Source organism: Trachemys scripta, chromosome 1 (assembly GCF_013100865.1).
Source record: "Trachemys scripta elegans isolate TJP31775 chromosome 1, CAS_Tse_1.0, whole genome shotgun sequence".
Taxonomy (NCBI): domain Eukaryota; kingdom Metazoa; phylum Chordata; order Testudines; family Emydidae; genus Trachemys; species Trachemys scripta.
This window is the reverse complement of record NC_048298.1, coordinates 27,950,911-27,964,097: the sequence shown is the minus strand read 5'-3', so window position 1 is coordinate 27,964,097 and position 13,187 is coordinate 27,950,911. Positions and strand designations below refer to the sequence as shown.

General features: G+C 38.0%; 1 protein-coding gene across 2 annotated transcripts in view; it reads left to right on the top strand.

Annotated features, from left to right (window-relative positions):
- The window catches only part of LRRK2 (leucine rich repeat kinase 2), a 134,328-nt gene that overhangs the window by 81,460 nt on the left and 39,681 nt on the right, over positions 1 to 13,187 (top strand). Inside the window, exons 26-32 of one of the 2 annotated variants that reach the window (XM_034766877.1) lie at positions 946 to 1,039; positions 3,832 to 4,018; positions 4,703 to 4,884; positions 5,464 to 5,690; positions 6,951 to 7,078; positions 8,446 to 8,664; positions 12,034 to 12,235. In XM_034766877.1, the coding sequence (XP_034622768.1) occupies positions 946 to 1,039; positions 3,832 to 4,018; positions 4,703 to 4,884; positions 5,464 to 5,690; positions 6,951 to 7,078; positions 8,446 to 8,664; positions 12,034 to 12,235 (1,239 nt within the window). The remainder of the gene's footprint in view (positions 1 to 945; positions 1,040 to 3,831; positions 4,019 to 4,702; positions 4,885 to 5,463; positions 5,691 to 6,950; positions 7,079 to 8,445; positions 8,665 to 12,033; positions 12,236 to 13,187) is intronic. The other variant, XM_034766882.1, reaches the window with a different exon arrangement.

The window sequence follows — 13,187 nt, the reverse complement described above, 5'->3', positions numbered from 1 at the left end:
CACAACAGTTATCACATATACAATACTATTTCCCTATGCTTGCCATAGGAAATAATTGTTGCATCTCAGGTACTGAGGTGTGGTAATTGTTGATAAATAGTAACTTGAACTTGATTCTTTTCTCATGCCAATTTTACCTCAGTATAACTCCATTTATTTAAATTTACACTGATTTAAGTGAGATTAGTGAGCCTTTTGAGTGTCTGCAAAGATTTCTCCTGGTACTGTCATCTGACTAAGCAATACAGAGTATGATTCAATGGCTTAAAACATTTTATACAAAAAATTAACAACTAATTTGAGAAACTGTAATAAATGAATCACCTGCCCTAATGAATTTATAGAAGTTCTTAAATTATTATTAGAATTTCTTACGTCTATCCAACATATAGAATTTTTTATTTTGCACATGCTTATAATCTAGTTTCTCAGTCTTTCAGAAAGTAGCTGTTATGTAAGTGAAGTTTTAAGCAATCTTTTATGTACATATGGTATTTTACTACATTGTTGGAATGACAAGCATATATAGTATTAGTAACACAGCAAAATGTAAATAAGAATATTTCAATGTTGGATAACAATATGAAATTAAATATAGTGTCTAATAAAAGTTTTTAAAAAATGTAGAAATATTTGGAGAAAACAGGTATTTTAATTATTCTCTAAACTCTTCAAATTGGGAGCTCACTTTTCAAATGGGAGTTCCGGAAAAAGAAAATCCAAATCCTATCTTTGGAGCTCAAGTCAACACTTGGGTGATTAAAATGGTTATTTACTCTTCCAAGTGCCAATTTGAACGCCAAAAAATAGAAACAGATACCAGTGTTTGGAAACTAGCCTCACAATCTATCTCTAATTTTAGAAAATGACAGCTTTATAAACTAAGGTAAAAAGTGCTGAAAAATGATGCCTAAAGGAAATAATTCAGTTTCTTTTCTATTTTAGATACCATACCTAACTTGCCATCTAGCATAACAAATTTAAAATTATCTCAAAATCATTTTGTCAGTATTCCAGAAGCGATTCTTCTTCTTCCACAGTAAGTTATTTCGCCTGTTAAGGCCAATGTTGTGTCCTCTGTGAAGGAAAACCTAGTGGAATGGCCATTATTAAGCAGAAAATACAGCATGTTTCTACTCAGCGTTTTCAGCAAATCATGCTAAAAAGTCTAAATCTAAAACATGGTGACCATTTACTCAAGCTAGAGTAGGTCACTTTTTCTTCAATAACTGCAGAAAGCCTGAATCCCATAGGTAGTTCCAAACTACGAACCTCTCTTTTTTTGTAAACTAAAAGATGTTTTTAGGAATGCTGAAGCTGCCCATTTTTGCCTCCAGAGTTAGAACCAATTTGTTTTTTCTGGTGCAAAGAAGGTAAAAAGGATATTGGCAATTTCTCTTTTCATTAAGTCTTGGAACTTCATTATTTTACACAAGGCAGCTGAGTCCAGTGGCTCCCTTCCCAAATGTATATGATAAGTTCCTTCTCAAAGAATAACACTGCATATGCCCCCTAAGTTGAATTGGGTTAGAGCTGCATTTGTCTCAAATTATGCTGTTCCTTCAAAGCATTATTCATGTGAAAACTAGCCCTATTAAGTTTGCTACAGCTATGTTAAATTTTAGCACATTGTGCCAAGTGCATTATTTTGGCCATCCTTTAATTGCAACCACATTAATACTAGGGATGTAACGAATACTCAGTCCAGACCCAGGAGGCAGTTAACATATTAAAAAACAATTTTTAAAATGGCCTAGCAATACCTCCCACACTCCATTATTCATGCACTTGCTCCTTTCCATTGCCACTCCCATTCCTTTCCACCACCTTTCCAAGCTCCAGAGAGGTTTACTCGCCCACTTCCTCTTGCTATCCTCCCAGCCTCAGCACTACTCTCCAACCCACTTTTTCAAGTCACTTCTTAGGCACCAGTATTGCTCCTCTATTCATCCCTCATGTGGCAGCTCCCTCCCACCACTTCTGGTTCTGGCACTGCAGCTCCACCCCCCTCTCCTATGTATCCAATATCTCTGTGGCCTCCTCCTGTTACTCCTTCCAGTGTCCGCTACTGGTTACATATTGACTCCAGCTACTTCTATAGAAGTATCTAGCATGTAAATACCTTGCGATGTCAGCTACAAAAGTGCCATGCGAACACCTGTTCTCACTTTCAGGTGACACTGTAAATAAGAAGTGGGCAGCATTATCCCCCATAAATGTAAGCAAACTTGTTTTGTCTTTGCACCTGGCTGAACAAGAAGTAGGACTGAGTGGACATATAGACTCTAAAGTTTTACATAGTTTTGTTTTTGAGTGCAGTTATGTAACAAAAAAAATCTACATTTGTAAGTTGCACTTTCACGATAAAGAGATTGCACTACACTACAGTACTTGTATGAGGTGAATTGAAAAATACTATTTTTTAATCATTTTTACAGTGCAAATATTTGTAATAAAAAATAATATAAAGTGAGCACTGTACACTTTGTATTCTGTGTTGTAATTTAAATCAATATATTTGAAAATGTAGAAAAACATCAAAAAATTTAATACATTTCAATTGGTATTCTATTGTTTATCATTGTGATTTAAAACTGTGATTAATCATGATTAATTTTTTTGAGTTAATCGTGGGAATTAACTGCGATTAATCGACAGCCCTAAAACTTAATAAACTTATTGAAGGAGATGCAGCTCTCAAGCTTTGTGTCTCCCAGCCCAGACAAGTCAGATAAGAGGTCCAAGAATTTCTTTCATAGTTCATACTTCACATTGAAATAAACACAGCTGAATTTGTTCAATAGATTGCACATAGAAATAAATGCACATAATGGGGATAGCTCAGTGGTTTGAGCATTGGCCTGCTAAACCCAGGGTTATGAATTCAATCCTTGAGGGGGCCATTTAGGAATCTGGGGCAAAAATCTGTCTGGGGATTGGTCCTGCTTTGAGCAGGGGGTTGGACTAGATGACCTCCTGAGGTCCCTCCCAACCCTGATATTCTATGATTCATGTGTTTCTTCAACATGTAGTATACATGCAAGAACATATAGGGAAACACTTAGTGCCTTTTTATTTGAATCTCATAAAACACATTAAAATAAGTACATTCTTCTGATATTATATTGAAATGAATGCTCTAAGTGTGTTTATTTTAGTAAAGATGCCCTTATTGTGAAGTCACTAGAATCTGGGACCACTAGCCAAATTCTGCTCTGATATATGGGTAAAAAACTGGAATAACTATTGATTTCATTTGAGTTACCCTATGTTTACACAGGTGTGACTGAAAGCAGAATTTAGATTTTGTCTTTTATTAATCTGGATGGTACCATGCACACTCACCATACTGTATAAATAAAAATAATTATATTATCCCATATTGATGTAACTGCACATGCATGTATTTGAAAGTGCCACTTTTGGTTCAGTCACTGAAATAAGTATATTCATTATATTATGAGTGTTCATTTCCGGAATATATAATTCCATGTGTAAATAAATACATTAACAGTACGCTTTATTGAAGCAATCATAGTTCTCTGGTGTTCTTTCCCTCCCCCCCCCCCCCCCCCCCCCCGATATATCCACATCCTATTTGCAATATTGTCTCAGATAATTACTGTTGCTTTCTAATATTACTTCCTTTAAGAACATTGTTGAGGTTGGCCTTATGTCATCAATAAGTTTCTATCTTCCTATCTAAATTTTCAACAGAAATTCTTATTCTAATATCTTCCCCCTTTGTTTGTTTATAACAGATTAATATAGTTATAGCTAGTCTCCATTTTATTTATTTTCTCTGCTAATTTTTCCCCTTTATTTTCTTAGTTTGCGATCAGTAGATTTAAGCAACAATAAAATCATAAACCTGCCTGGACCTGTGCACTGGAAATCCTTAAACTTAAGGGAGCTCTTGTTTAACTGCAATCAGATAGACATTTTGGACTTGAATGAAAAAGCATATGCATGGTCCAGGCTAGAAAAGCTACACCTGTCCCGTAACAAGTTAAAGGAGGTAAAGTATGAATTTTTAGATACTTAAAAACATCCAACCGCTTTTCATATTTATACACCTCTACCCCGATATAACGCGACCCGATATAACACGAATTCGGATATAACGCGGTAAAGCAGCGCTCGGGGGGGTGGGGGGGGGCTGCACACTCCAGTGGGTCAAAGCATGTTCGATATAATGTGATTTCACCTATAATGCGGTAAGATTTTTTGGCTCTCGAGGACAGCGTTATATCAAGGTAGAGGTGTATATGGTCTTTAAAATGATCACTTGGTTTTCAGATCAACCCTAAATTAAATTTGGTCATTCTTGCGTGACTTTTTATGAATGAAGACCCTAGTAGTAAAATAGCATGTAATTAGAACTGTGTATTGCCTTTGAAAAGAATATGACTATCTTTCCTAAAGCTCTTTCTGTCTTTAATGTATGGTAAGAACAGTATTTGTCATGTTCTTTGTAAAAGGGATATAAAATTAGTTCAAGAGTTACTTTCTTGTCCAATCAAGATATTAGGCATGTATACTTTAGATGATGATGATGATAATAATAATAACTGGAAGGAAAGAATTGGAATTGTGTTTGGTCTTATTAAAAATTTGCTTAAAATACTCATCCTTATATATAGACAAATAAATGCTCACTTTTAATAAATGCTCAAATGTTTATTAACTTTTCTCTATCCAGATTCCTCCTCAAATTGGCTTCCTTGAAAACTTGACATCTCTGGATGTAAGTTATAATCCTGGCTTGAGATCCTTTCCAGATGAAATGGGAAAGTTGTCCAAAGTCTGGGATCTTCCTTTGGATGGGCTTCATCTTAATTTAGATTTCAAACATGTTGGATGCAAAGCCAGAGACATTATAAGGTTTGTTATCCTATTGTTGTCTGTTTTTCATGTCTTCGTGGAATACACAGTGGATGGTGTGGTAACAATATGCCCCTTTAAAGGTATCAACTGATTTCCCACATGATCTTTGACTTAGTTATGATTCCAGTGAACCTTTGTTCCTCAAGAAAAATGTGGTTCATAGTCATATGAAAATATAATAGTATCACTTTATGAGTTGATGATATCTCCAGAAAAGCATCTGACTCTTATGCAAACAAAGGTATTCAATGGTTGCTTAAAGAAGAACAGGAGTACTTGTGGCACCTTAGAGACTAACAAATGGTTGCTTAGTACATCTTTAATATATTACAATATGTCACTCATAGAAAGTTTTGCACTAGTTATTCAAAACATACAAGATATTTAGTCTGTGTTAAACATTTTTAAAAAATACAAAATGAACACACATACTGTCAAAAAGATTAAATGCAATATTAAATAATGTTTATGTAAATAATTTGAAAAGGGGTTGGAATGATCTTGGTTTGCTAGTTTGAGACTTCTTTTGGTATGTGTCTTTATTATACACATCTTATCAACTATTTTTCATGCCAGGTTTCTTCAGCAGCGGCTAAAGAAGGCTGTCCCTTATAATAGAATGAAACTCATGATTGTGGGAAATACTGGCAGTGGTAAAACTGCACTGTTACAGCAGCTAATGAAATGCAAACGATCAGATTTGGGGACACAGAATCCTACAATAGGCATAGATGTAAAGGACTGGTCAGTTCCTGTGAAAGGCAAAGTGAAGAAATTGATATTAAATGTCTGGGATTTTGCAGGTATTCTGTTCACAAACATATTAATTTATTGCCCTGATTAACTCATATATGCAATGCTTGTTCCTAGAAACAGTCTGTAAAATCTCAAAACACATACAGCAGAATCTTGCTTATTCATACTCTGAATCAAGGAACTCATTGTGAGTTACTGAATTTTGCAAATTAGTGATTAATTGAACAAATACATAAAACAAAAGACCCAAGGATACATCATCATTAAATGTACTCTGATCACTTATTTTGATAATAGTGGTTTAGTATTAATTATGGTAATGTGACTACAGAACAGTTGAGTACTGCAATTTGCTGTAGAATCATAAAAATGTAGGACTGAAAGGGACATGAAGAGCTCATCTAATCCATCCCCCCGCACTGAGGCAAAATTAAGTTAAATTATAGTTAAGGTTACAGACCATAACAGTTGTATAAGGGCTCCCTCTGGTGTACTTCATCAGAATTCTGTTTGGGTAAACTGAAATGAATACATATAAAGACAAAGTGCACACTAACCACCCTAATGTATCTATCTTTAAGTAGTTTCAATATGCCTATCACTTTTGTATGTTAGAACCAAATACAATTATGGAAGAATATGAGTGAGTAGGAAAAACTGTGGTGAAAACCTGATTCCATTGAAACTCAATGGGAGTTTTGCCATTGACTTCAGGGGAGCCAGGATTTCATCCCTGTATGTGTTTTTGGTTTTTGTTAGTTCTTTCTCTCTCTCTCTCTCTCTCACATAGCCCAACCCCTCCTTCCAGGTTTCAATACGTTTGTATGTATAGGGAATTTTTTCCCTGAAAGAGGTCAGTGTTCCCAGGAAGAGGCTTTATCAAAAGATCTGTGTCTCATTTAGTTCTGAACACAGTCATGCTTGGGCTCAGTCTGATCTTGCCTGTTTAACTTCCAGAGCCAATGTCAAACAGCTACAAATGTTCTACCTCTGGTATCAGCTGTCTAAACCCGGGTCTCTCTAGATGCATTGTTCCTGTACAGCTTAGCTATTTAAGAAGTTCGTGGAGGAAGAAGCAGCCTCTGTAGTTGCTAGATCCCAGTTCATCACAAGTCTGATCCAAAGCCCATTAATGTCAATGGAAAGTTTTGCAGAGAAGTTAGATGAGACTGTCAGGACTTTTGTGAGACCTAATTAGGTTTGCAGATTAGTGAACTGAGGAGAAGCGAGGTTCTACTGTGTTTCTTTCACCTGAAGGAGTGAAGTGAGGAAAGTAGTATGAAATATTTGATTTCTTTATCCTTTAGGACAAGAGGAGTTCTACAGCACTCATCCACATTTTATGACTCAGAGAGCCTTGTATCTTGCTGTTTATGATCTCAGCAAAGGACAAGCAGAAGTGGATGCTATGAAGCCATGGCTGTTTAATATCAAGGTAATAGAAGAGTTTTTATAATATAGATTTTTAAGTTCCAAGTGACTCTGTGAAAGCATCAAAGAGAATTCACTTGAAACTTTTTGTATGGGCTGCTGAGCTGGTACAAACATTAAGATGAAGAAGTTTCTGGAATGTGTATTATTGATTATAAAAATGTCTTCACAATTTTTTGCAGACTTATAAAGAAGTGCAGTTTTCAGTTCAAATTTGTGCAGTAGGGTATGCATAATGAGAATTTGGCAAGTTATGATGTTATTTTGCATAGACAAAACAGTGTAAGGGGGGGACCGTTAAATAGTGTGTAGAGAGTTCTGAACATTGGCCCTGGTTCACTTTTCTCACTGCTGTAAACTCCAGTGAAGTCAGTAGAGTTATACTGGTTAACACACAACTGCCATGGTGGGGAACAGCTCTAGCTCCTGCTGCTGACAGCCACTGCGGCAAGGCTGAAGCCAAAGTAGTGACGGAGGTCCATTAAAGTCACAGAATCCATGACCTCCGTGATCTCATCGTATCCTTAACTATCAAGTTGAGCATTACACCCTTACTCTTTTCAGTCTAACTGTACCAGAGGTTGATCAGTATAAAGATATTAGGTTTTTTCACTCTTCTCATAACTGTTACCTGCTATTTTCCTTCACTCATCACACAGTGTTCACATCTTGTTTCCCTGCCCCAAGGTATAAAGCCATAGTCAGTGAATTTTTAGAAAAGGCCATAACTGACATGTACTCCTTTCCCACTTTCAGTACCTCTTGTTCATTGATGCACGAATTTGTTTGCTGAAAGATTGTATTTTCCAAAAATACGTTTGCTAGAGTATATTACTAGAGATGGAACCAAGCTGCAAAGTTTGGATTCTAGATCCGAGCTTCCCCAAGATAAAGGTGTGTTTGACTCTGTGTTTGGGATCAAACCCATTCTTGCATGTTAAAATATACTACAGACACAGATCTGTAACATTTTTATTGCCTTACCCAATCAAAACTATAAAATGGGTGTGCAGCTTCAAATGCATATACTTTCAGATTTAGTTCTTCTGATTACTCCATCAGCAGACCTAAAATATTTCCTTGTATTACATATTTTAAAAACTCAGGTTTTTTCATAAATTCTGGCAGGATGTGAATTAAAACAAATCAGTTTTTAAAGTTCCTAATATTACTCTGCCTTCACTTTTGAGAAGAAAATAGACAAATATAAATTATGACCAAAAGAGGCAGCAGTGACAAACATGGTTGCCTTTTTGTGTTCCTAGAGTTACATATGTTGTTATGATCAAATGGTTGAATTGTGTAAACATAATCAAAGAGAAAATCATGATTCAACACTGAGATAACAAACTGTGTGGATCTTATTAACAGGCTCGAGCTTCCTCATCCCCCGTGATTCTTGTTGGCACTCATTTAGATACCTCTGGTGAGAAGCAATGTAAGGCCTGCCTGAGTAAAATTACCAGAGAGCTGTCGAATAAGAGGGGCTTCCCAGCAATCAAAGATTCTCATTTTGTAAATGCTACAGAAGAATCTGATGCTATGATCAAACTTCGGAAAACCATAATAAAGGAGAGTCTGAATTTCAAGGTAAACCGTATGCTGTTCTTTACATTGAAAGTTGTTGAGGAAACAGAATGTTGTAACACTTTTTTTTTTAAGTTTGAAATCAAGTTAATAAAACTTACTATAATACCTCAGACATAACAGAATGAAGAAGGCAAATCACTAGCCAAAAAAATCAACAGATTTGCCTTCATTACTTTTTTTTCAAAACTTTAGCACAAATATCATCTAAGTATAGTTTTTGTTTGTTAATATATAAGATATCAGAAATAAAACATTTAAATTGAAATAGATGAACGTTTTACTGATGGATTGTTGGATTGGTCTGATCAACAGCTACTCACTCTGGTTGAACGGCAACATACTGCAGTTAGAAATAACAGATTAAGGGAGACAGAAGAATGTTTGGGTGATGCTGGCAGTCAGACATTTCTAAATTCTTAAACTTGTGATACTGTGATTTGCTGTAGGACTATGCTTTTGTGTCCTAAAGGTTAATCCAGGATAATGATGATAGTGCAAAGTTCATAAGGTTGAAGTGAGTTATTTTAAAGCAGCAGTTCAGAATAGGTTATGCTGAAGATAGGGGGACCAGATTCTCCCATCCACTAACTTCAATTTGCACGGTTTAAAAAGTGTTACGAAGGGAAAAGCAAATGTACATCAGCTGGAGAAACCCCTTAGAGAATTTCCCTTATATAGGGAGAATCTCCACTGGTGTAAAACTGGTGGATGTAGCTCTGTTGCTTTCTGCACCAGCTGCTTCACCATGTCTTGCGCAACAACATGCTTGGGTGTGTCAGGTCGGGGCCAGATGTGTTGGGAGTTGAGACAAGAGGAGTAGAGAAGCAGTGTGTAGATCAGAGGCGAGGAGGAGGGTGTTCTCATGGAGGAGAGAGAGTTGCAACTGGCTCCCTGTTAGCCTCTTTCTCCGTTATGCCTAAGCTGTGGTCGGGTGTAGTGGAAAATTGAGCCCAGGATTTTACACCTAGAAGTGGGTGTAGAAGGTTCTTCATATAGAGACATGAAGATAGAGAATCTAATGGGAAGACAAGGTCTAGCTTCTATTTTTGGGTCTATTTCTGCATTGTTTATGTAGTGCCATCAGTGAACATGGTACTTTAAAGACACAAGGAGAAATCCTGCCCCACTGAAGTCATTGGAAACTCCCATTGGCTTGATTGTAGGCAGGATTTCACCCACAGTGCCTGCCCTAATGATCTAACTGCCCAAGTAACATATTTATGTCTAGTTTTGTGCTGGTGCACCAAATGCTGGGGAAAAGTTGGAAAACCCCCTTTCTTCTCCTTTGCCACAGTGTACCAGCATAGTAACATCCATAATTTGGTTAGGTATGTTCAGCAGTGTACAGGATGGGAGCCAGCCATTGCTTATTGTCCCAGAATGGGTATGTCTGTGTGGAACAGAATAGACCCACCTCCTATACTTCAGTAAGCTACCAACAGAGAAGCACTGGGGAGAATGCAGGATACACCTTTTAAAGGTGTGCAGTCCCACATCTCGCCATATTTTCCACGGCATTCTGGAGATATTTTGCCTTAGGAAGGCAGAATTCTTAGAGGCGGTCCTCCTACCCTTACACTTCAGAGGCTATCAGGACTGTAATTTAGCATTGTGTTTAGACTTCATTGATTATAAAAAATAAGGCAGCTATAAGGAGAAAGGAGGAATTATATATTTTATAGAGCTTCTGTGAAAGGAAAATCATGAGGAAACCGGTAGGAAGATAAAGGTAAAGTTATTTAAGTTTAAAATAGGTAGCCCAAGGCTGTCAGTCTTCCAAGTGTGTAATAATATTTCTTGTCACATATAAAATCCAGCACCATGTTGTTAAGCATTTTAAGAACTTGAGGGGGAGTCTTCAGAGGAAGATTATTAACTAGATAAGTAGTTTGTGAAGCTAAATTAATACTCATGATTTCTTCTCTAGCCTCAAGGTAGAAAAGCATGTGTTACCACTGAGTAATATCAAAAGATATTTGGTTCAATAAAACATTAATGTTGATTCCAGTAAGGGATCATGGCGAACTAGAGGGGAAAGATAAAAAGAGCTGGAACAAATCTTATGTGAACATTTTTCATATATAAGAATCTGAAAGGCTATTGATAGATATCTAAAAAATCATAGTTGCTTCAGTTTAGGTTAGTTCCAGGTAAACACCGGGGATGATATCCTGGCCCCACTGAAGCCAATTGCAAAATTTCCATTGACTTAAGTGGGGCCAGGATTTTGCCCCAATGATTAGTTCTAAGATATGTAGAACAGCATTAGGATTCTAAACTGCTGAAAGTATGTCATTGGTAAGGCTATGTTTTAGTCACGGGTATTTTTAGTAAAAGTCACAATCAGTAAACAAAAATTCACGGCCCATGACCTGTCCATGATTTTTACAAAAAATACCCATGACTAAAACTTGGGTGGGGCTCTGGGGGAGGGGCGGTCTGGGGGACCCTGCTGGTGTGGGGGTGGGCGGTGAAGCCCGGTACCCCCACTGTTGCTGTGGTGGGCCGCGTGGCACGGCCAATAACCCTGCTGGTGCTTGGGGGGGAAAGACTGGCAGCGGCTCCCTACCTGGCTCAGTGTCCCTGCAGCTCCCAGGTGGCAGAGAGGTCAGGGGGTTAGGTGTGCTGATCCCACCACAAGCGCCAGCTGCCGCAGCTCCCATTGGCCGGGAACCGCAGCCACTGGAAACTGCAGGGGTGGGACCTGCAAGCGTGAGCAGAGTGCAGTGTGAAGCCCCTCTCCCCCGCCCCTTTGATGTCTAGGAGCTGCAGGGCCATGGGAGCCGGGGAGCCCCCCCACCCGAGGTAAGCACTCCCCCAACCCACTGCCCTAGCCCCCTCCCACACACCCAAACTGTTGCTGCTGGCCCAAGGGCTTCCCAGCTCGGGTGGCCCCTGAGCCAGCACCAGCGGCTGCAGAAGTCATGGAGGTCACGGAATCTGTGACTTCCGTGAAAGACTCACAGCCTTAGTCATTGGTATGCATGCTTCACTTACATACAGAATTCCTGACTCAGATCTTTTTAACATTTAGCTGAACTCTGATTATTGTGGTAAGAAAGATTTGAAAAACACAATCTTTTCAGATGCCTGGTATATAATGATTTACTTTTGTATATTAATGAATTTTGGAAGTACTTTATGAAAAATTAATTTTTAAAATATGTTCATAATGTATCTTGAAGTATTTTTTTTATTTTTGTGAATCTTTAAAAAGCGGTGGTTAGCCATCAGATAACTTTTTTTTTGTTCTATTGACATTGATTACCTGTGTTCTCTGCTTAATTTAAATCTTGCATGCATCTGTCTGAAATTTAAAAGAAAAACTAAATAAAATGTGTTTTAAGATTATTATTCATAATTACACAGATCAGAGACCAGCCAGTAGTAGGACAGCTAATCCCAGACAGCTATCTGGAACTTGAGAAGATAATTTTATTCAAACGTGAAAATGTTCCAACTGAATTTCCTGTGATTGACCATAAGCAATTATTAGAACTGGTGCAAGAAAGTCAGTTACAGTTGGATGAAAATGAACTTCCTCATGCAGTTCACTTTCTGAATGAATCAGGTACTATACTCTCTTCATTGGGGTAAAGTTTGGTGCCAGCAGATTGCCAGAACATGATTGACTGAAATAATAGAATCATGGGAAATGTGGGGCTGAAAGGGACCTTGAGAGGTTATCTAGTAAACCCCTTGTCCCCGCACTGAGGCAGAGCCAAGTATATCTATATCCCCAAGATGTGTTTGTCTGATCTGTTCTTAAAAACTTCCAATGATTGGGATTCCACAATCTCCCTTGATAACCTATTCCAGTATTGAATTATCCTTATAGTTAGAAGAGTTTTCCTAATACCTAACCTAAACTTCCCTTGCCGAAGATTAAGCCCATTACTTCTCCTACCTTCAGTGGACATAGAGAACAATTGATCACTGTCCTCTTTATAACAGCCCTTAACATATTTAGTTGTGATTTTAGGTTTTAACCAATAAGCGCAGATAAAACACCCCCAGTACAAAAAAACATGAAATTGGTGTTTAACACCAGAAAAACCCTAGAAATAGTTATTTGTATCTAAGGACTTGTGTGCACGGAACAGTAACATGGAGTACCGGGATGTGACTTGTAAAGCGCGCTAACATATTGCACATTAATTGGTCCGGGTAGACCCTGCTGTTGCACACTAGAAATTTCCTAGTGCACATTACAAAAACTATTGAGGATATAATTGTATTAATACTGTAATGAGCAATATGTATAATATACATTAGTCATTACAGTATACGCAAAGAGAAAGACCTGAAACCCCCTGTAGAAGTCTCGGCCGAGGTTCAGCCCTCAGCAGGGCTGTGGGGTATCCCACCACCTCGCTCTGGTCCGCCATCAGTCCTGGTCCGGCGGTAGTGTGGGACAGCAAACACACGGTTAGAGGCTCAGGCCCTGAAGCAGGGGCTAAGCCAATAGTTCAGGATCCCTGGCCCTTAAGCAGGGGCTGAGTCACTGAGTTTGTAGCAGGCCA